The sequence below is a fragment of the Eleutherodactylus coqui genome, chromosome 2 (assembly GCF_035609145.1).
Source record: "Eleutherodactylus coqui strain aEleCoq1 chromosome 2, aEleCoq1.hap1, whole genome shotgun sequence".
Taxonomy (NCBI): Eukaryota; Metazoa; Chordata; class Amphibia; order Anura; family Eleutherodactylidae; genus Eleutherodactylus; species Eleutherodactylus coqui.
Genome location: NC_089838.1, coordinates 230,324,879 through 230,349,363, shown reverse-complemented (window position 1 = coordinate 230,349,363; position 24,485 = coordinate 230,324,879). Strand labels below are relative to the sequence as shown.

The following is a 24,485-nucleotide window of genomic DNA, read 5'->3' as shown; positions in this document are numbered from 1 at the left end:
AAGGACCCACTGATCTGATACTGATGACCTTATTCTGAGGATAGGTAATCAGTATCTTAGTTCTGGAAAACCCCTTTAAAGGCTTTCTTCAATCAGGACACCAGAGGCTTCTTTTCAGACCCGTTAAGTTTAACTTAGGACATACAGTAGGTCCCAACATACCTCTGAGGGACTGTATACAGTGCCTGGCATCAAGCTGAAAAGAACACGTCCGGGCATTATGAAGACGGCTATGATCTCTGCCAAACTACATTGCTTTGAACTCTCCAGGTGAAACTCGTTACCTGCGAACAGCTAATAGGATTTGTCACACCGCTCCAACAACATGTCCTTTCTAACTGAATGCCAGACACTTTACGGCTTTGCTAAAATGATTGCCTTTATTTCTACGGCACCTGCATATGGTGCAGCACTTCAATGGTTGCGGCAGTGTTGAGCACCCACTAGTTTAATATACCTCCATCTCTTAGGCCTCCTTCCAACGAACAGATTTCCGCCGCGTAATTCGCGGCGAAAATCCGCTGCGTTGCCCGCAGCTATTAGGTTCTATTGAACCTAATAGCTCAGGGCACACGGTGCGGAATTCCACCGCGGAATTCCGCACCGTGAAATCTCCCGTTTTCACCCGCGGCATGCTCTATTTGCCGCGGGTGTACGCGCTGACGGCTTCCATTGCAGTCAATGGAAGCCGTCCGTTCACGCTATCTCCCGCTGTAACACAGCAGAAGATAGCGTGAAAACGCTTTCCCGCCTACCGCTGCCGCGTCGTGACGCGGCGGGCGTGTCATGTGACGCGGTGGGCGTGTCATGTGACGCGGCGGGCGTGTCATGTGACGCGGCGGGGAAACGTCATGTGGGACCCAGAACAGCGGATCCGCTGGTAAGTATGGGGTCTCTGGGGGGCGCCGTGACTGGCTTCGCCGCGGAATATTCCGCGGCGGAGCCCGTCACGCTCATGTGCAGCCGGCCTTAGTAATTACTACCCTGTTTCCCTGAAAATAAGACATGACATATCATGATTTTCAATAATTTTTGAGGATGCAAAATGATTTTTCAGGCTTTTTGAGGATGCTTGAAATATAAGCCCTACTCCAAAATTAAGCCCTGCTAACAGTTAATTAAAAAAGTCAATTTTAATAGTGTCCAGGCAGCTATACATGTAAAAAAGTTAAACCTTTTTGAACCAAAAATTAATATAAGACACTGTCTTATTTTCTGGGAAACACGGTAGGTGATGGGTCTGTAGAACAGCTGCATAGACCATTTTGGATTAGATGTTACCTTTAGTGATGTTTATGCTATATACTTCCTATGACAATACGTATTTGTGAGCAGCGCTGTTCACAGCAGTGCGGCATGATCTGCCCTGAACTCTGCTGATATGTGAGTCACTGAGGAATTTCTGAGCATTTATTTGTTTCAGATCATAATTAACAAGTGACCTCACCCTACTGTTTTGGAATTTTTCAGTCTCTTTGATGAAAGATTTTCTCAGTGCGGTTTGTTGATACTGCTGTGTGCCATTGGGGCGTGCGGCTGTGGGCTCTTCTGATATTCCTACCTCTGGATATACTTCTATGTAGCGGGGTGGTACAAAGCCCAGGAGACAGGTAAGACTATACGTTTGCAGTTTTTGGCTTTTGTTCTATCATACATATAATTCAGAGACTTGATTCTGAATATTATATGAAAAAATACTTTAGCCTTTCTGGAGGAACTGGTTTACCTTGGTGGATGGCTTAGCTGTAATTACCTTGTGGATGGAATGGATACTTTGTATCTGTTACAATCTCTTTTCGCTTTGACCAATGACAAGTGTCTAGGATGTTGTCACTCGTAGACATTTCATAGTAGTGTATTGTATGCATGCAACATGAGACAATGTGTGACCCAGAAAGACTAATAACCTGTAAAGATCTTTGAAAAGAACTTCCGGAATATAAATACCCAGATGTCCCATGTCTTGTGGACACTCTGAGATCATCTCAGCATAAACTCGCTTCCTAATGAGTCAACCCGAGGAAACAGTGCTGCAGTATGGACCCCAAGGGGGGGTAAAAGCTGAATGAGCCATTCATGAAAAGATGGGGTGTTAAGGCCTCGTTCACACGGGTGACAAAATCGCACGATTTTGTAGTGTTGCTACAATGGTACAAATCGCATGTATGAGAAGCCCCTGCTTTCCTATGGGTTCCCTCACACATGCGATATTGTGTAGCATGCAACAATCAGACACAAAAACCTTGCGGGTCCGGCGATATGCACGCGACGCGTGAGGTTTTGTAGCCCATGTTTCCTTATGGAGCCATTCTCTCAGTTGCATCGTATCACACGAAAACGCTGTTTTCGTGCAGTGTGATGCAACTTTGACAGAGGGAATCCTACTGTCAAAGCTAAAATTTAAACCCTGGCTGCAGAAAAAAAAAACACACATACATCACCTCTCCCATGCTGTCAGCTCGACCGCATCTTCTCTCCAGGTCCCCGGCAGTGATCATAATCTTCTCTTCTGGCCGGGGATTCAAAAATCCCCGCCTTCTGGATGTGCTGGCTGTGATTGGCTGATGCTTAGCCAATCACAGCCAGCGCTTGATGAATGGCAGTGATTAAGCCAAGCAGTGATTAAGCGCTTCCAGGAGGCGGGGATTTTTGAATCCCCGACCAGAAGAGAAGAGGATCACTGCCGGGGAGAAGATGCGGCTGGGCTGACAGCACGGGAGAGGTGATGTATGTGTGTTTTTGTTCTTCTTCAGCTATTGCTTATTTTTGGGGAAGGGCTTATATTTCAAGCCTCCCCCTGAAAATCCTTGCATGTGTGTTGCTTCGAAGTCACGTGACTTTGTAGCACCACATGCAAGGATTTTCGGGGGAGGCTTTAAATATAAGTACTTCCCCTAAAATAAGCAATAGCTGAAGGAAAAAAAATACACATACATCACCTCTCCCACGCTGTCAACCCGGCCGCATCTTCTCCCCGGGTCTCCAGCACTGATTTTCTTCTTCTCTTCTGGCCGGGGTTTCAAAAATCCCCGCCTCCTGGAAGCACTGGCTGTGATTTGACTACAGCGTAATTCCATCCCATGTGAACGGCCCCTTAGATTATCGCAGACTTCAAGTGCAGCTCAAACTTCTATGATGCAGTCCCAGTTCATACTGTAGTTGTATCCTAATGGTGCAGACATTAAAGGCTGTCAACCCTAATGGGAGATTTGCCAGTGAAGCATCACCTATGGGGTAGTGGATTAAAGGGGTTGTCCCGCGCCGAAACGGGGTTTTTTTTTTTTAAACCCCCCCCCCCCCCCCCCCGTTCGGCGCGAGACAACCCCGATGCAGGGGTTAAAAAAACCACCCGCACAGCGCTTACCTGAATCCCGGCGGTCCGGCGTCTTCATACTCACCTGCTGAAGATGGCCGCCGGGATCCTCTGTCTTCATGGACCGCAGGGCTTCTGTGCGGTCCATTGCCGATTCCAGCCTCCTGATTGGCTGGAATCGGCACGTGACGGGGCGGAGCTACACGGAGCCCCATAGAGAACAGGAGAAGACCCGGACTGCGCAAGCGCGGCTAATTTGGCCATCGGAGGGCGAAAATTAGTCGGCACCATGGAGACGAGGACGCTAGCAACGGAGCAGGTAAGTATAAAACTTTTTATAACTTCTGTATGGCTCATAATTAATGCACAATGTACATTACAAAGTGCATTATTATGGCCATACAGAAGTGTATAGACCCACTTGCTGCCGCGGGACAACCCCTTTAAGCTTAAAATTCAACTTCAGTATTTTTTCTCAAAGGATGTTTAAGTAATTGGTGAGACTGAAAGGAGTAACTGGAATGGCATTTTTTTCTTATTTTTTTGGAGTGGATTCACATAGGGTGTAATTCTGCACCACAAACACATCTACGTGTATTATTTGACTTTGCATTGCAAAAAGCGAGATCTATGTTCAAATCGGCGCTTCTAGTGTTATAGAGGTTTTTGTTTTTCTTGTAAAATTCTGCACAAATCTAACAGAAAGGTTCCTTACAGGTATGATATTATTGCAGGACGTTTAAACCGTAATCTGTCATCACTTCTAATAACAGAATCAATCTGGGGTTCACAGTCTAATTTCTATAGGACACTTCTTCACTTACGAGTCAAAACCTAATTTGCCCCAGAACATACAGGGTCTGGTGGTCAGCGGATATGTGTTTTGCTGGGGTCATAGGGCACCAATGCTTGTTTTTGGATAACACTTTCCATTTAACTCCTGGAAATATTTGTGAACAGAGGGAAGCTGGAATGTGATTAATATCATTTTGTCGACTCCCCTCCTGTTTCCAACTTCTATTCTAATGGTGATTTACAGGGATGAAAACTGACTGCAAAAAAATGTATGGATGATATGTGCCCTAAACTAACTAATGGAGGCTGCAAGTCCTGATGTTTGTTCAAAAATGTATTTTTTGTATGCAGTCATTTATACTTGTTTACTAAAAGGGCAGACCTGGTGGCTGTAAACGGATTTTAAAGAGATTTATCCCAAAAAGACAACCCCTGTGCATATGCCCTATTGGGGTATATGGTTGACATACAGAGGGTTAGAGTGAGTTGGTGTGGAAAGTGACAGAGCAGCTCATTTTTGCGTAAAAATTTTTTATACTGTTCGTTATAGTTTCCCCAATACCTTCAAGTGGAAAATAAGTAAGTAATGCCCACGTTTCATGCTGTCCTTACCTTTTTAGGATTTGCATGTGTGCCTCCAGAGAGGGTACTCGTGCATCTGGTCTCCACCGGAACTATGGGGTGGGTATGTCCTGGGGGAGTTATAAGGAACGCCACAGCTGCCAATTGGCTACCTTCACGGCAGGTGTCACCTGTCAGGGTATGGGGAGACAGATAGTGGGGACGGCATATGTGTGACGCTGGTGGACCAGAGGACAAATTGCAGCAGAGAACGGATGCGGCGGCGGACGCGAGGAGACATTCCAGCTGAGGAGGGAGGCTGCCGAAGATACATTATTGCGGAGAAGGGAGGCTGGCTGTGACAGTGGGGGACCGGAGCGGAGGCGATCCGCAACTTGTCTACCTGCAGTTGACTGCTGTGCTGGCTTCAGTGGCGGCCTCCATCCATCCAGCTATGGTGAAAGCTGGGCCGGCTTCAGCAGCACAGGAGGTAGGCTGGACCACAGATTTCCTGCGCAGATGGCAGTGCGGCCGGGGAGACTGACAGCGCAGAAGGCGGGAGCGGACAAGGGAGTGGCGGGAAAAGTGACAGGAGCCTTGAGGGGAGATCAGGAGCGGACAAGTGAGAGCGGCAGGGTGAGTGACAGGAGCCAGAAGGGGAAATGATGGAAGTACGCCGGGGACAGTGACAGAAGTCGTGAGAGGGAAGATGATGGCTGACCTGGAGAAAGTTACAGAGGGGTCGGGAGTGGACATTGCATTCCACCTGTTGTGGGCGTCACCTGGCCCTACCCCAAAGCTCAACACGACCAACCCGTGTCCATAGTTCCGGTGGAGACAGTGCATCAGTATGTCCAGGGGACTGTATCCTCACTATGATTTGAGGTTATGTTCTCTTTCACTTGTTTTGCAACTCCCATCTATACCTCCTAGTAGTGAGTGCTGCAGCTTGCTTCAGTGATATCAGTTGAGGGCAGTTGTTTTCTCAGGCCAGGCCCATAGAAATTGACTGACTGTAGGGGCAATCTAGTTTTTAATAGCTGTTATATTGAGTTGACGCTTTTATTTTGTTTAACCATTAAAACTATTAAAAGCACTTGCTATGTTTTTTGTTTTTCATTATTTTTCGCCGTGGGTGAAAAATAAGTGCATACATGCAATTCGTTTTTAAGCAAAAACGCATCCTAATCGCATGCAGAATTGCAGTTTTACAAGCGTAAAATGGGTATGTGTTTCTTGGCCCAATATTGTGCTCGCCTGTCTGTATTGAGATTGTTTACTGGATGTGTTACTTAACATCATTATTATTTGACAGCAAAAGGCACAGCGGGTAACCTAAATAATTATTTCATTTACTCAGGCCGACTTCACACGGGAGTCAAAATCGCGCAAGATTTCTTTTGAATGGGGTCATACACATAAGAGATGTTTTACTGCATGGCAGTGCCATGCAGGAAACAAATTGCAGCATGTTCTATCTTGTGGGTGCTCCCGCATCACAGCGCCCATTGTTTTTAATGAGACCGGTGGCAGCATCGCCGGCCCCATTGAAAGCAATGGGAGAAACTCTGTGGTTCTCTACTGCGGCTGTAACAGCTGTGTCGGAAGATCCATGCATCCCCGAAGTGATGCCAGACGGTTTTGCCATGGAGATTTCACATTGATGGCGAGCGCGATATGAGGACAGGGATTTACGATCCCATATTGCGCTCGCCCGTGTGCAGTTAGCCTTACTGTATGTACTCTTTACATTTTTTCTGCTAAGCCCTAAATTGTATATTCTTCTTCCTGTCATGTGAGTAGAAGCATGAGGTCCAGAAATATATCATAAGGCTGTTGTGACTTATGAAATACAATTGAAGGGTTGTTGAAAAGATGTTGAAATTTTTCAACCTTGAGACAGCAGTAATAAAGGACAGAAGACGTTATGTACAGGTATGTATAATGCCAAGACCAGGGTCAGATGCAGTCAGGGTAAAGCACAGCTATATCTTTGGTGTAAAACCTCTGGAAAAGTTTGCCTTGCACTTCTAGTTGGGCTATGTTCATTGACACAGAGTGGATTTGTTGCAGATTTTCTGTACTAATCGGCACTTTTTGGTGCAGCAGACTTCACTCCTTCAACTATAGGGGTGACTTAAAGGGGTAAAATCTGCTGTGGATCTGTACCAAAACCCACTCAAAAATCCCAACCAAATGCTGTGGGTTTTATCCAATGCGGGAAATCTGCTGTGTGTAAACATACCCTAAATCATATTGTTGTTACTGAATATACATCTCCCATACAGAGCCAAACATTGTACAGCTAAATCAATGCTGCTTTTTTTTTTTTCTCCCAACAGAAGAGCTCGTTGAGACTGGAGAGGTACAGAGGGTATAAGCACAACTATGGGGCAATATTACAGCTTGCTATAACAGTCATAAGACGGCCTTAAAGGGGTTGTACCGCAATCGACTTTTGCCAGCTATCCATAGGAAAGTTAATAAAAATCTGATCTTTGAGGGTCTCTTTGCTTAGAGCCGCACTAATCTTGAGAATGGGGTTCCTGTGTCCCCCTCCTCCTACAGTGATGAGATGTGGTCACGCTTGTGCAATGTGGCTTCATTCACTTGCAGAAGGACTGAGATAGCAGAGTGCTTGTATTCGGATACTTCAGCCATGCATGTGCAACCTTGGCTCCATTCAATGTTTACTGGACTGTGGGTGGGTAATGAGAAGAGTCAAACAAGGGCCCCCTATTCTCCAGATCAGTGGGGGTCTAAGTGATGAGACGCCCATGATCAGATTTTTCTCACCTACCCTATAGATAGGTGATAAATGACAATTATGATACACCATTAAGATACCTCTGACTCCTCAATAGCGATTGGCTGAAGGTTCAGTCTATAGCTATTAAACTCCTGGTCAGAAATAATCTGCATTGTTATTTTACAGCACTTGTGAATCTAAAGGCTCTTTTACATAGAACAATTATCATTAAAAAAATAGTTTAACGAGCGAAAATGAATGATCATTCAGTGAAAACATGGCCAACGATTGAACGAAGAATGATAATTTGTTCGCTTATCATTCATTTCATACAGGCCATAAATATCCTTGTTGGCTCGTTTGCTAATCATCCGTTTAAACAATGATTGTTCAATGGTTCTTATTCATTTTTACAGAGACGTTAACGATCCTGTGAAAATAAACGATTTATCTTGGTCTAAATGGATGGAGTAAACAAGCAAACGATGTAACAGTAAAAGCACCCTTAGGCTGGAGTCACACGGACGGAAATGCTGCGGAATTTCCATGCGGACCCTCCACCTGTAAATTCTGCATGCATTTTTAAAACTGAGACGAAGCAGCAGAGTGGACGAGATTTGCAAAAGTCTCGGTCACACGCTGACGACAGTCTGCTGCAGACAAGCCGAGTGGGAACTGAAATGCGACACGGAATTCAAATTCGCGACATGTTAATTTTGGTGCAATTTCCGCTGCAGACTCTTCTCTCTATGGGGAGAGATTTCCACAGCGGTATACAGGCTGAAAAGCGGCTTCAAAACCTGCGCCAAATGGCATGGCATTCGAAACAGCCATTCCGCTGCGGAAATCTCTCAGAATCTCTGTGTAGTCCCACTGCAGACATTCCGCAAGATCTCCGCCCCATGTGACCCCAGCCTTAGAATGTTAGGGGATATCTACTCTGGACAATCTTTTTGCTAGATAAGCTAATCACCAGGAGAACTTGGTAGCAAGTATTCAGTTCCACAACAATATCACACGGCAAATGAATAATTGTTTTGCCCATTGCGACCACAGCACCGTTCCAGTCTTTGGCTCCAGAACTTGTTATTCTTCCATTCAGGAAGGACTTTTCTTACTTGATATTGTGCTGATGCTATTTAATGTTGAGTCTTTGAGTTGGCAGGAAGCGCTGCCACCACCCTCTTAGTTTCAGCTATTTACAGGCCTCGTAACCTTGACTTATTGTGATATTGGAACAACGAAGAAACTTGGCAGTGTGCAGGTTCCTTAGTTGTGACCACCTGTCTTATACCTCCTGTTGATGATCAGGTATATTTTGTGGCTTTGCAATGCTAAGGTTCCATAGAAATGGTACGACCATGAAGCTTCATTTTAAAATAGAAGGTTTTGGGTTAAGGACCTTTTACACATCCCCATAATCGGGCAAAAGGTTGTTCTGCCCAATTACTGGGCTGCATAAAAGTGCAAGCGCTCAGTCATCAAATGAGCCAGCGCTTCGGTCAGCTGTACATCTCTACACTGGGAAATGTGCAGCTGACCGACAGCTCTGTGGGGCCGAATGTTTGTATTAACGATTAGAGATGAGCGAGTATACTCGCTAAGGCAACTCACCTGTCACCCGCGCCAGTCCCCGAATCTTTAGAGATGAGCGGGGAGATACTCAGCTAAGGCACTACTCGCTCGAGTAATGTGCCTTAGCGAGTATACTCGCTCATCTCTATTAACGATCCTTCGTCCCCCAATACAGTCTGTATTGTGCTGTTTGAAGACTTGGTAGGCTTCTCTATAGAAGCAAATTGCTCAGTGTAAAACTACCTTTACTGTATATGAGGAAATTGGTCTTGAGTGAGTCTATGCAGAAGAAGCTTGAAGTTTACTATTACACTTGCTAAGTTCTAGCCATTGCCTTTAAACCTCTTTCTTTTCCCTATATAGATCATATTTCCATTTATCATTTGCATTCTATCTACTTTTCCTATTATGTAGGTGTCAGCATAATGTGTGTATGAAATGATATTAGGTTATGTTTAACGTACAAGGTAAATTCCTGCACAGCCAGTTTGGCTTCAGAATGTAGCCAGGACTGTACAAGTGTATTGAAACCTCTTATTAGACGCTGTTTCTTCTTGCCTGCTTCCTACAGATAAGCTGTAACACGTTTCTTGTATTGATAAACAATCTGCCTTTATTTTCCATTACAACAATGTATAATATCTACCGTAGACCATGGCTGGGCTCACACGGCCGTATTGGAATAGCGTATTCCGTGAACTCTGTACGCCCACTTGGTACGCAGCAGTTCACAGACATTCAATTACATTGGCCGAGGCCTGCGTCAAACAGGTATTTGCCAGAACGCTGCCCTAACTGCGTCTTCAGCAGCGTTGGCAGCAGCGTTTTTGCTGCATTATCAGCTGTATTTTCTGCCAAGCTGAGAGATGGACTTCGTTGAACGCTGTTAAAAACGTGGTAGCAAGTTGTGCCGCATCTTCAGCAGCGTCTAAAATGCTGCCCATTCATTTCAATGGGCAAAGCACAGCGTTTTAAAATGCTGAAGCGCCCAGAAATAGAACATGCATCGCTGTAAAATCGCGGCATTAAAAACGCTACGTTCTAAGGCTGGTGGGGGCAAATTAATGAAAGCGTTGTGCAACGTTTAACGCAGCACTAAAGGCTGGAAAAACTTCCTGTGTGAGGGAGGCCTTACGCAGTTTTGCTCACATTAGCGTGTTGGAATTGCGGACTAGTGAAACTGTGTATTTGACTTGTCTCTGCTGTTCATGGACAAGTGTTGGACTTTGGGCCCCTTTAGGTTGAACGATGATCATTCAGTTTCTCGCTGGATGGTGCGATTTGAACTATATTTATTGTATGTGACAGCAGCAACTGAACGACCAGCAAGAATTTGTAGCACCGTTTCTGCAGGCATAAAAATCAAACAATGGCTGGCCTGTGTAAAAGACTGCCTGCCTGTCGTGGTTGGAGGTGGATCTCCGACTCGCTTTGCCCCCCTTGACTGAGCAATCCTGCAATTACAGCTGAAGTGACTGTCGTCCCACATAAAAGGACCTTTGCGTTGTACACTGTTGAAATAGTCAACTTTTGTTTTAACTCAAAGATCTAACATAGTAACATAGTTCATTAGGCCAAATGAAGACAATGTCCATCTAGTCCAGCCTGTCTGTCCTCCTGTGTTGATCCAGAGGAAGGCAAAAAACCCCAAGAGCAGAAGGCAATTAGCCCTTTTGGGGAAAAAATTCCTTCCCGACTCCCTAATGGCAATCAGACTGTTCCCTGTTAGAAAGATCAGTCGGGGATTGACTTTTTGGACCTCCACCATTCTTGAGAATGAGAGTCGCAGTGCTGACTTAGAATTGCCTCTCATTCTGTTTTCCTGCTTAACAACATTCCTGGCCCCTCGGCTTCCATACCAGAGGTCAAATCCCTACTGATCATAAAGTTATATGCCATTACTTTATAAGCTAGGAATAATCCTTTAAGACAACCCTGACGTCTAGTGATACACTGCTATCGTTTGATGAAGGTTGCTGGGAATACCATGCAGCAATTCTATTAAGTGGCCTTTGTGTAATGCTTTGATGTAATGGGTCTACCAGTGTGTTTTTCCGTTCTAGCACTTAGAGCAGAGAAGGCCTGAGTGAAGGCACCCCATCCCCAATGAAGTCAATGTGTCCTATGCATATGGACAGGGATTCATGTAATGAGACAACCCCTTTTTAAAGGCCTCATGTCCACTGGGAAAATCAGGCCCACTACGGATTCTCCATGGAGAATCTGCAGCGGGTCCCTCCTGCCCCACGGACATGAGGCATAAAAATAAGAATAAACTCACCTCTCGCCCGCTCCTGATCTTCCCTTCGCCGCGGCTTCATCTTCTCTCCGTCGCGGCCGGATCTTCTTTCTTCGGCTCGGCGGATGCGCAGGGCACGTCGGTTGCGTGCCCCGCGCATGTGCCGCCCGAAGAAAAAAGATCCGGCCGCGACGGAGAGAAGATGAAGCCGCGGCGAAGGGAAGATCCGGAGCAGGTGAGTAAATTCCGATTTTGGTCTCCCGCGGATGCGGACGGCTTCCATAGGCTTCAATAGAAGCCCGCGGGAGCCGTCCCCGCGGGAGACCCGCACGAAAATGGAGCATGGTCCAGATTTTTTCATGCTCCATTTTTTTAAATCACTTTTATTGACCATCCGCGGGTATTTATCTACCCGCGGGTGGTCAATGCATCCCTATGGGGCGCGGATCCGCGGGCGGGAGAAGAGTTAAAATCCGCTGCGGATTTTAATTCTTCTTTTGCCCGTGGACATGAGGCCTAAGGCCGCCTGCACATGAGTGGGTCGGATCCGGCAGCGAGAATTCTCGCCGCGGGACCCGACCCGAGAGCCTGCAGGGACGAGCGCGTACTCTCCCGCGCCTGGCGGCCCCAGCTGTTTCATGTGCCGGCTGCGGCGCAACCGGCGCATGCGCAGACCGGAGCCGGCGGCCGGGTGAGTGCGTGCCCCGCAGAAAAATAGGACATGCCGCGGTTTGTTTGCCGCGCGAGATTTTGCGCGGCCAAACCGCGGCCGTCTGCATAGGAGTGCGTATTGTAATGCACTCCTATGCAAACTTTCAGTGGCGGAAATCCCGCCGCGGGATTTCCGCCCGTGTGCAGGCGGCCATAGTGTCAGGCCGCCGTCAGGAATGCACAGTACAGATTTTTTTTTTAATGTTTATTTTTCCCGTGCCCTTGCTAGGCGATGACGCTGGTACCTGTTCTTGTGCAGGCGGCCCTAAGAGTACATAAGTACACTTTTTTTTTCATGTTGGACAGATTTATAAATATCTTTGTGCAGTATATTCTACTTTAAAGTTAAGTAAATCCATATTTCTGTTTTTGTATTTTCTAGAATTACAGCAACAGCATTAAGAAAAATACATTCATCTACCCGGGTGTTCACAACACCCAACCGCTAAACAATGACTATGGCCCTTCGGAAAGAGATGGACAACAAGTACAGAGATATGGATGATGATGAACTCCTTGGAAACCTCTCAGAGGCTGATCTAAAACAACTGGAAAATGTCCTTGAAGAGCTTGATCCAGAGGTGGGAATGATGGGATTTCTGCTTAAAAAAAAAAAAAATCTCTTTCCTGAGTTGAATTTTAGTAGTTGAACTGTAGGAGGGCGTACAAGGACCCCAGATGTCACACACAGCCCTGTACAGTCTGTGTGTAGCAATATCTTCAGCACCCAGCGTCGCTGATGGAGTGTGATTGTGCATATGTGGCCATCTCTGCACTGCAAACTGGGGGTGCAAGACATTGATTGTAATGTATGACTCTTGGATGAAGCCAAAGGCTTCATTGGTTGATTACCAGTACAGTAGGTGATGGTGTTGAGAGCTTTTTCTGGATCCCTAGCCTCCATAAAGTTCAGGATTAAAAGAAATCTGTCACCAGGATTATGCTGCCCAAACAATGGGCACCATGAACCCGGGACAGGGATGCCTATTGCCCCTGTTTGGTTTATTCCGAAATGCTGCATGGCCTTCCTCTTATGATTTGGAGCTCTGTGCTGAGTCAAACTTCAAAAGATTTTTTTTTTTCCTGAAACTCAGAAGAAGCCATGCACAGGTAGGGGCAATAGGTATCCCTGTCCCGGGTTCATGCTACCGGTAGTTTAGTCAGCGTGAACCTGATGACAGAATCCCATTTTGATTTCTAGATCAACTAGTTCCGAGACTAATAACACCTTTAGGAAGTATGATCTAAGCTAAAACTTCTCTCAAAGTCAAAAATGCACTAAAGTTCGGTCCACAATACTTCATCAATTATTTACATAGAGGTTGAGATGCTCCTCACAGGCCGCCCGTAAAGTTATGCACAGTGTGAGTTAATATTCAGTTTTGACTCTTATAACTTTTCATAGAAGAGCACTTTGCACCAGAGTTCTCATCCAGTCTAATCCCTTTAACAGGACACACTAGATCAGGTTTGTCTTCTCTATTTCTATAAGATGTTTGGTTATGTCTTGAAAGCTCCTGAATGTGAAACAGTGTCTATTTGGCTTCTGTTCTGCATTTCCTGTAGAACAATGTAATCTTTCCCAAGGGTTTGTACTCCGTGTTTCTGCCAGAGTTGTGGGGCTCCGGTAGACATTGCATTGGTTTTCAGGAAATTGCATTGATAAAACTGGCAAATACAAAATGTTTCTAGTCTTACAACTTTTTACCAGTGGCTTAGTGTAATATAGTATGCTGGGTATCCGGGTTGCCATTGTTGCTGTATGAGACCGTACAAATCTCATAGCACCAATGATCTCTTCTGTTAGCTGCAATATTTGTATGCTTCAGGGCTGTTTGAGGCTAGGGAAGAACAACTTGAGATACGGTTTACATCACATGACCTAGCAGCATGTTGCAGAGGAAGCACTATTGGATTGGAGGGCTGATGGACTAAATGAAATAATTAAAGGGAACCTGACAGGGCCTTAAAGCACCATAAACTAAACTTATGGGCTCATAGAACAGTGGCAGCTAAGACCAAGGGGAATGCTTTTTATAGTTTTCCTCCCTGGTCCTTCGCCATCTACCTGGCAAGGCCATGCTGAGTCGGCATCAGTCATCTCTTCATTCAGTACATGTGCCCATGCGTAGAGATCCGTGTATGTGTGCATGCACTGAATACAGGAAGGAGTCCGGCGTACAGGCTGAGCAGCTTCTACAAGGAAGGCAGGTAAGTATAAAAAGCACACCCCCTGGACTGCGCCGCCCCTGTGCTGTGAGCTCATAAACATAGTTGATGGTACTCACAGGGACCTGACAGGGTCCATTTAAGGTTAATATATCTGCTTCATAGGTGCTTGGCAGTAAAGCCAAAGAAGTAGCTGGTTTTGTAGTTTGTGTGGGTTTCAGTTCTTACTCTTTAGGCCAAGTAAAGAACATCTATGGTTCAAGCAACAACATTCGTTGCACTTTGTGAACATATTAACATTTAATGGTGTAAAGTATTGAATGGAATCTGTCACCTACTTTTAGCACATAAGCTAAGCCTATGGGCTGAAAGTAGGGGACCTGCTGAGTCTGGGCATGTAAGTGTTAAACTTGCCTTCCCCACCGTTCCAGCGCTGACACCGGGAGAATGACGAGGAGGGTAAGTATAACACTTGCATCCCCAGACTCTCCTACTTTCAGCTGTTTAGCTTAGAGCTAGAAGTAGTTGGCAGAGTCTATAAGACTACTTCTGGAGATGAGGAAATGATTACCATTCACTTCTGTTCCTTGTCCCCAGGGATACTCATAATCTCTAATTCCCCCATCAATATATTTTTGGAGTGTGGGAGGAAACTGGAAAATCTGCAGAAAGCTAATGCAAACATGGAGAGAACATACCAACTGTTTGCAGATTTTGACCTTGTTAGACTTAAAGGGGTTGTCCCGCGCCGAAACGGGGTTTTTTTTGTGTTTTTTTGACCCCCCCCCCCCCCGTTCGGCGCGAGACAACCCCGATGCAGGGGTTAAAAAAACAAACCGGAGAGTGCTTACCTGAATCCCGGCGGTCCGGCGTCTTCATACTCACCTGCTGAAGATGGCCGCCGGGGTCTGCTCCCTCCGTGGACCGCAGCTCTTCTGTGCGGTCCATTGCCGATTCCAGCCTCCTGATTGGCTGGAATCGGCACGTGACGGGGCGGAGCTACACGGAGCCGGCATTCTGCACGAGCGGCCCCATTGAAGACAGCAGAAGACCCGGACTGCGCAAGCGCGGCTAATTTGGCCATTAGAGGCCGAAAATTAGTCGGCACCATGGAGACGAGGACGCCAGCAACGGAGCAGGTAAGTATAAAACTTTTTATAACTTCTGTATGGCTCATAATTAATGCACAATGTACATTACAAAGTGCATTAATATGGCCATACAGAAGTGTATAGACCCACTTGCTGCCGCGGGACAACCCCTTTAACCGATGCTGCCAAGTAATATAGCTGCTACCTACTTGTTAGTATAGAAGCAGAAATGAAGAAATGCATCTTTTACTTTCTGGAAGTTGCCACTATCTTCTACTAGTATGTTGTCTGGCTTAGGCTGCCTGTCCACGGGCATTGCGGGATACCGCTGCCCAGGAGCAGGAGTCGGCAGACAGATCTCCGCTGTCAGACTATCTGACAGATAGGCTGACCGCGGAGAATTTCGGAAAATAGCAATGCTATGGAGAGCTTTCACTGCATTCCCCAGGTCCGGATTATCGCAGCAGGGAACGCAATTCAAACCTGTCCGTGGACAGGCAGCTTTAATGTACAGACCATGCCATCGTGTGTGTGTGTGTGTGTGTGTGTGTGTGTGTGTGTGTGTGTGCATATATGTGTATACATGTAGAATGTTCAGGTATGTATGAATATACTTGCGTGCTTCACTGTTTTCCAGATTTGCAGGTTACTGTAAACAACCCTTCATGCTACTAACGGTTGTGTTTCCCGCCTCCTAGAATGCTCTTCTGCCTGCGGGATTTCGTCAGAAGGACCAGACAGTAAAGAGAACCACCGGCGCTTTTGACAGAGAGCATCTGCTAGAGTTCTTGGAAAAGGACGCTCTTGCACAAAAAGACAGGGAAGACGTTGTACCATTTACTGGCGAGAAAAAAGGTACACCACGCTTTGTTGTGCTTCTTCTCTTTTTTTTCTTTTCTTTCTTTATGAAGGAGAACACTTGGAAACTTATGTTCCGATTTTTCGGAACTCTAAAGATCACATATTTCCTTCCTTAGGTAGTCGACATGTTCTCATTATCATTAATCTTGTTAATTCCAGAATATTTAAGCTCAAGGAACAAAGTTCTCAGGACTGTCGGAATATATTAAATCAATACATGTATGCTGCTTTCCTTAGTAACTGTGTATAAGCTGTCTGCACTGTCCAACACTATTATGTAACGAGCCAAAAGACGGCTCACGGAGGACTGATTCTCGTGACACTTATTCAGAATACAATTGCGCCACGGGCACATTTCCTGTTATGGAGCCATATTTTCTTCATATCAGACAATGGAGGCTGATTCCTATTTTAACTACTAGTCTCTTATTTGAGGGGTACTCTCATATGGTTCCATAGGGGGAAATTTCCATGTCAGCAGAGCAAATATTCGAAGTAAAGCCCACATAAAGCATTCTGCTACGGCTGTAAGCATGCTTTATAATATGTCACTTCCCATGAAATTGATATATAGACATGGCAATACTGAAACTAGGCCGGTATGAGTTAGTAACTGATTAAATCTTGTATTACTTGCCGATGGGATGAGTTAGACATGAGTGAGTTAATGGTACCATAATCCTTCCAATTAAAAGTTTGCAACATTCATTATGGATGATTTCTTTCACCTTTATCAGTTTAAGTCTCATGTATGACAGCTATTAGTTGGTATTTCTTATGCGCTCTTGTCTCCTTGTAGTCATTCTAGTATAGTATGACTTACTACATTACACTTTCAATCTCATTTGACCGACCATTATGTCATACACATACACGCTCAGCTTGCCTGATTGCACATGTGTTTTCAATGGGGAGAGGAGAGTAAGCCGCTGCCACTCTGACGGCAGGGGCGGACTTAGGTTAGATGGCACCCTGTAGGAAATCTTTCCCCCCTCACCCATCATAAGACACACCAGGTAAAACAATGTTGGGACGTCACCGTTGGCAACAGGTGAGCTGCACAGAGGCTGGCCCAGTAGCAAAACACTGGCCCATGATTAGTAAGCCCAACCCTGAAAAGAAGTCCTAGCTACACTGCATAAAAGAAAAAGAAAAAAAGCACTTGCCTAGCAGGTGCTGTCCCAGTCCTTCCCGCTGGTCTCAGCAGTTCCAGCAGGCTCCTCACTTTTCTCAGCACCAACAGAACATCACTTGCTGGTAACGGGGTTTGTAAACCCCGCCTCCAAGCGATCGCTCTGATTGGCTGAGCCGTGGCACTCGAGAACCAATCACTGCGGCACTCTATGAACTAATCGCAGTTTTTCAATGCGATGCTGTGATAGGTTAGTAGAGAGCTGCGGGGCAGGGCTTATATTTCAAGCCCCCCTCCTTTCCTTGAAAATCGGCGTAGGGCTTACTTTTGAGGAGACACAGTATGTGTGGACTTTGATGCATGTTTTAGTGCGGATATACCAAAACATGAAAAGATGAACTCTGGTGCAGATCAATTTTTAGGCATGGATTTGCTGCAGATTTTCCTGTTGAAAATCCTCAGTAAATCTAATGCATGTGAACGCACCCTTAGGGTACATTTACACAGGTATGTTTCCTGTCCATGTGTTGTCCATATATTTCATGGACAGTAAATTGACCAATTATACGTAGCCAATTGGGCTATTTGGACGAACTCCGCCATATGCATGCACGCACACACGGACTGATATTTTGTGTGAAGAAATTGCAGCATGTTCTATTCTGGTCCATATCACGGACCAGAATTGCACATTAAATGTCCTTTGCTTTTGGGTATCAAGCAGCACACCCATATGAATGGGCTCTTAAGGCAGCTTCTCACACACCATGAATACTATGGAATTTCTGTTTCAGACTTTGCTGCAAAAACCCACAGTATTTATTGTGCAAGCCATGTGGAGGAGACTTCTAAAATCTCCTGCACATGGAGGCGAAAATTTCCTCAACAAATCCGCAGTGTCTGTTTATGCTGCGGATTTCAACCTGTGAAATACAAGGTTTAAATCTGTGGCGGATCCGCAACAAAAACATGGCAAAATCTGCAACCTTCACCCCTCTTCTAAAACACTGGTGGGTGGGAGGGGTTAAATTTAGTAGTAAACGCTCACACCCTGGCTTTCTGCTTCTCTAAGTATGTGATGCACTGATTCTTTGTGCAGTCTACTATAGCAGAGCTTCATCACTCGTCTCCCCGCCAAGCTTCAGTACTTAGAGTACAGTGATTGCCAAGTTGTGAAAAAGCCCTGCTATAGAAGAGACTGCACAGGAAATCAGCGCGCCGGATAATCAGCCAGGGTGTGATTGTTTACTACTGAACTTAACCCCTTCCACCTACAAGCGGTTTAGGAGCAGAGCTAGGTGGCGCACCCCGCATCTTAGTGGAGTGATATGCCCTGTGCAGTCACACACACCCAAAAGGCTGTCCTTACCTGACTGCTTACCGCTTGTTAGGACAAAAGGGTTGGTTATGTAAAATTCAACATGTCCGTGCCACCTTCTTCACCGACATTTATTGGGGAAGGCTTAGGAAGCCTCTATACACATAAGCCTATTTCGGTCATTATCTTATGTTCTCTTATACTGTCTCTAAGCCATAGTCTGCATTAATTCTGTAGTGTTTTCTACTGTGTTATGTATGTAGTGATGGTGGATTCACTGAACTAGTTAAAGAGGCTTGGGTGCTTTTCTAGAAAAATGTAATACTAGAAGTAATGAGTACTAGATCTCTGGAATTAGCATGTGGATGCAGGGATTGACTCTGACTGCCATATTCAGAGTCGGGAAAGATCCTTTTTTTTTTACCAAATACGGGGCACTTGGCATCTGCCTCGTGGGTGGTGGGGTGAGGGGGGGGGGGGGGTGCTTCCTTTGGATCAACATGATAGAATTATATATTGAACTTGATAGAATGCACTTTTTAAAAAAAACTTTAACTAATATAACTATTTATCTAGTTTGTCTTTGTGTAGCGTATGATGTGAAGGTTTAGGAGGGAGTGATTTAATATGTACAACAGTATTGTATAGATGTAACCTTTTATCTGGCATTCGCTTGCTTTGTTTTGTGCTAGGTGAAACGCACCAGCCACTGGCGAAAAACTTCCAAGGTTATCTAAAGACCTTCTTAAGGCTAGCGTTGAATTAGTCCTGCTTGTTGCTCTCAAAACACGGTTGAGTTCCATGTGTTGTGGTGATTCATAGTGACTTTTGCGCTGGAGTCCTCTGCTTTGCCGTAAAGATCTTGTTCTTACCTGCAGAAATTATAGGTGCTGGTACATAATTTCTCATCCTTGAAGACCTGATTGTTCTCACTTGTTCAGTTCCTGCTCTTACATGTAAAGAGACAAAAACAATACGTGTATTGTGATGATGCACGCCATGTAATGCACATTTCATGGATGACTAACTGGCTTTTCTTTTGTTCAGGTGCAAGGTTTAGCACCTGCTTGGGTCAGCACTATTTTGGAGGTTCCTGCAGAGATGAATCCGTTGTAATAGTTACCATGTAGTTGTGGTTCCTGCCTCTTATTTCACCAGTTGCCAAGGTTTCAATGGGTTTAACTCGATCTCTTTCTGACCTTGTCTTGCTGTCGGGGGTCCTGAAAACTGTAATCCAAGTTGCTCAATTATTTTGGTAAAGAAATCAATTGATGACTGCCTCTAAAAGAGAGCTGCTGGCCAAACACATTTGACAGCTGCTGATGGGCTATCTTACCAGACTCTCCAAAAAACATGTCGTCTTGGATCAGCCAAACCTACATGACTTCTCTGGCAGTGCTTAGCCAACTGGATTGATCAAGGGACCTTCAGACTGCCCCATGCACGGTTGGCTGTTGGCCCATCTGACTTATATCGGCACAACCAAGTGACTTGCCTATATTTAAGCATACAGAAGTACTCTTAAAGCAGCCCACCATTGTAAGTACCCGGTGTACGGCACCATGCCAGCTGTTGAACCTTGGAGAGTATTTAGGGATGAGTGGAAATGGAGAGTTAATTATAACTGGGTATTCATTTTTAGATTATGGCTGAGGTGTATTTTAATGGGATTTCCCAGATACAAAGAGCATCATACGGTATTGTACCTTAGCCTCATTTACTGAAGGCTGAGCTGTAGCACCAGATACAGCTACTTAAAGGAGATGTCCCGAGGCAGCAAGTGGGTCTATACACTTCTGTATGGCCATAATAATGCACTTTGTAATGTACATTGTGCATTAATTATGAGCCATACAGAAGTTATCAAAAGTTTTATACTTACCTGCTCCGTTGCTAGCGTCCTCGTCTCCATGGTGCCGACTAATTTTTGGCCTCCGATGGCCAAATTAGCCGCGCTTGCGCAGTCCGGGTCTTCTGCAGTCTTCTATGGGGCTCCGTGTAGCTCCGTGTAGCTCCGCCCCGTCACGTGCCGATTCCAGCCAATCAGGAGGCTGGAATCGGCAGTGGACCGCACAGAAGAGCTGCGGTCCACGGAGGAAGAGGCCATCTTCAGCGGTGAGTAGAGAAGTCACCGGAGCGCGGGGATTAAGGTAAGCGCTCCGGTGAGCTTTCTTTACCTCCCTGCATCGGGGTTGTCTCGCGCCGAACGGGGGGGGGGTTGAAAAAAAAAAAAACCCGTTTCGGCGCGGGACAACCCCTTTAAGTCCCTGACATTTTTATTCATACATGTATGCCCTTCAGTATGTTTGTATGGAGTGGGATCAGATGTTGATCCCGCTCCATATCTGGCAGGTACTGACTATCTTTGACAGCTTACAACCGTCAGCAATAGCAGAGATCAGTGTTCACGCTAATCGTAGCGGTCAACCTCTTAAAATTCACTGTTAATTCTGACAGTAGCCTTTAAATGCCTCGATCAGAGTCCAGGGTCCCAAAAGGCATCTCCCAAGATGAAATTGCAAGGTACTGTTCAGTTGTCATGGCAGTCCAGGGCTTTCTGAAGGCCCCCAGGGCTGCCATGTGTTTCTGCCTATCAGGGTGGACCTATGGCATCCTAATAGAATAATAGCAGAAATGCCATATATTGCAATATTTAAAGGGGTTGTCCGGCCACACAGGGTAAAAAATTTTATAATGCTGCTGCTTTCCTTTCAGTAAGGATAGTAACAGACAGCATACAGGGGCTCAAACCGGCCAGCAGATCAGCTGCAATGTCAGTTTCTTACCTTAGATTCTGATCTTCACTGCAGCTTTCAAAGATGGCGCCTCTGTGCTGCCTTCCCTCTTCTGTGTGCGCGCTCCCGATGGTAGTAAGAGACATGAAAAGGCAGGATTTCATGGCCTCCCTCAGCTCACGTCTTAGCCCCGCCCATGACACGCCCACCTCTATTGAACTGCTCTACAGTCTCTCCCCGCCCCCTGCTGCATACTATAATCAGAGGGGGTGTGGCCAGGGGAGACTGCGATATACACTCATGGTTCAGGATAAAATCCTGGCATGAGTGTAAACAGCATTACTGTGTATAGTGAATGGAGAGGGGCTGGGGAGAGCCGAGAGAGCTCTCCTGCAGCCCCCCACTGCAAGGCTACCTACTGCCCCCCCACCCTGCTAAAGTGAAACAAAACATTTCCCCACACTCACATGCCCTCATAGTGCCCCTCCCACAGCGATCCCCCCCCCTCACAATGACCCCCACTCACAATGACCCCCCCCCCCCCCCACAGTGCACTCTCCCACAGTGCCCGCCTAATGATCCCCCACAGTGCCACAAACAGTGCCCTCTACAGTACCCCCTACACATGCCCTACAGTGCCCTCCAAAGTAGCCCCCCTCCACATGCCCCCCATCCACAGCGTCCCTATACAGTGCCCCCCCTGTGACCTCCCCCACAGAGTCCCCCTTTACAGTGCCCACACACAAGTACACTAACAGCACCCCTCCCTCCCCCTTTCCCCCCGGGAACTTCTGACAGCCGGGTCTCCTGACATTGCACACACACACATCACTGCCGCTGCCCCCCCCTCCCCCCGGGACTTCTGACAGCCGGGTCTCCTGACATTGCACACACACACATCACTGCCGCTCGCTCCCGCCCCCCGCCCCCCCCCCGGATTTCTGACAGCCACTTGCACACATCCATCCATCCATCCATCCTTATGTCTATTTATAAGTGCGTCTGCCATGAGGAGGAACCGCAGGCACACACTGCAGAGGGTTGGCACGGCTAGGCAGCGACCCTCTTTAAAAGGGGCGGGGCGATAGTCCACAATGCTGTACGGAAGCAATGAGAAATATAATCCTGTGCCACCGCCATCAGGAGCTGCACACGTGGGCATAGCAATGGGGAACCTATGTGCCATACACTATTCATTCTGTCAAGGTGTCTGCATGCCCCAGTCAGACCGCGGTTTTTAATTCATAGACACAGGCAGGTACAACTCTGCAATGGGAATTCGGTGTGCACCCACAGCATGGGTGGCTCACTGGAACCCACCGGCTGTACATAAATGTATCCCATTGCATTGCCCATCACAGCTGAGGTAACGTCCGATTAAATGCAGGTGGGCTTCGGCCCACACTGCATGCCCCAGTCAGACTGGGGTTCTTTAGAAGTGGACACATGCGGTTACAACTCCGTGTGGACCGACAGCATGGGTGGGTGCCAGGAAGCCACCGGCGGTACATAAATATATCCCATTGCATTGCCCATCACAGCTGAGATAATGTCATGTTTAATGCAGGTGGGCTTCGGCCCACATTGCATGCCCCAGTCAGACTGGGGTTCTTTAGAAGTGGACACATGCAGTTACAACTCCCTGTGGACCCACAGCATGGGTGGCTCCCTGGAACCCACCGGCGGTACATAAATATATCCCATTGCAGTGCCCAGCACAGCTGATGTAACGTCAGCTTTAATGCAGGTGGGCAAAAAATTAATTAGATTACACTGTAGGCGAGGGCCCCAAAAAATTGGTGTACCAACAGTACTAATGTACGTCAGAAAAATTGCCCATGCCCAACCAAGAGGGCAGGTGAAACCCATTAATCGCTTTGGTTAATGTGCCTTAATTTGTAACTAGGCCTGGAGGCAGCCCAGTTAAAATAAAAATTGGTTCAGGTGCAAGTTTCAACGCTTTAATGAGCATTGAAACGTATAAAAATTGTTTACAAAAATTATATGACTGAGCCTTGTGGGCCTAAGAAAAATTGCCCGTTCGGCGTGATTACATGAGGTTTCAGGAGGAGGAGCAGGAGGAGGAGGATGAATATTATACACAGATTGATAAAGCTAAAAGGTCCACGTTTTTGATGGTGATAGAGAACAATGCTTCCATCCGCGGGTGCAGCCTACGTATTGTTTAGGTATCGCTGCTGTCCGCTGGTGGAGAAGAGAAGTCTGGGGAAATCCAGGCTTTGTTCATCTTGATGAGTGTAAGCCTGTCAGCACTGTCAGTTGACAGGCGGGTACGCTTATCTGTGATGATTCCCCCAGCCGCACTAAACACCCTCTCCGACAAGACGCTAGCCGCAGGACAAGCAAGCACCTCCAGGGCATACAGCGCGAGTTCAGGCCACGTGTCCAGCTTCGACACCCAGTAGTTGTAGGGGGCAGAGGCGTCACGGAGGACGGTCGTGCGATCGGCTATGTACTCCCTCACCATCCTTTTACAGTGCTCCCGCCGACTCAGCCTTGACTGGGGAGCGGTGACAGTCTTGCTGGGGAGCCAGAAAGCTGTCAAAGGCCTTAGAGAGTGTTCCCCTGCCTGCGCTGTACATGCTGCCGGATCTCTGCGCCTCCCCTGCTACCTGGCCCTCGGAACTGCACCTTCGGCCACTAGCGCTGTCGGATGGGAATTTTACCATCAGTTTGTCCGCCAGGGTCCTGTGGTATAGCATCACTCTCGAACCCCTTTCCTCTTCGGGTATGAGAGTGGAAAGGTTCTCCTTATACCGTGGGTCGAGCAGTGTGTACACCCAGTAATCCGTAGTGGCCAGAATGCATGTAACGCGAGGGTCACGAGAAAGGCATCCTAACATGAAGTCAGCCATGTGTGCCAGGGTACCTGTACGCAACACATGGCTGTCCTCACTAGGAAGATCACTTTCAGGATCCTCCTCCTCCTCCTCCTCCTCCTCCTCAGGCCATACACGCTGAAAGGATGACAGGCAAGCAGCATGGGTACCCTCAGCAGTGGGCCAAGCTGTCTCTTCCCCCTCCTCCTCCTCCTCCTCCTCCTCAACGCACTGAGATATAGACAGGAGGGTGCTCTGACTATCCAGCGACATACTGTCTTCCCCCGCCTCTGTTTCCGAGCACAAAGCGTCTGCCTTTATGCTTTGCAGGGAATTTCTCAAGAGGCATAGCAGAGGAATGGTGACGCTAATGATTGCAGCATCGCCGCTCACCAC

The 24,485-nt window shown here is 46.7% G+C and overlaps 1 protein-coding gene across 2 annotated transcripts in view; it reads left to right on the top strand.

The window, feature by feature from the left end:
* LOC136612324 (tropomodulin-3-like) overlaps positions 1-24,485 on the top strand; it is a 69,732-nt gene that overhangs the window by 5,743 nt on the left and 39,504 nt on the right. The window contains exons 1-3 of one of the 2 annotated variants that reach the window (XM_066592595.1): positions 1,500-1,610; positions 12,326-12,524; positions 15,902-16,058. In XM_066592595.1, the coding sequence (XP_066448692.1) occupies positions 12,396-12,524; positions 15,902-16,058 (286 nt within the window). In that variant the 5' untranslated portion in view covers positions 1,500-1,610; positions 12,326-12,395. Of the gene's footprint in view, positions 1-1,499; positions 1,611-12,325; positions 12,525-15,901; positions 16,059-24,485 lie in introns of those variants that run through there. The other variant, XM_066592594.1, reaches the window with a different exon arrangement.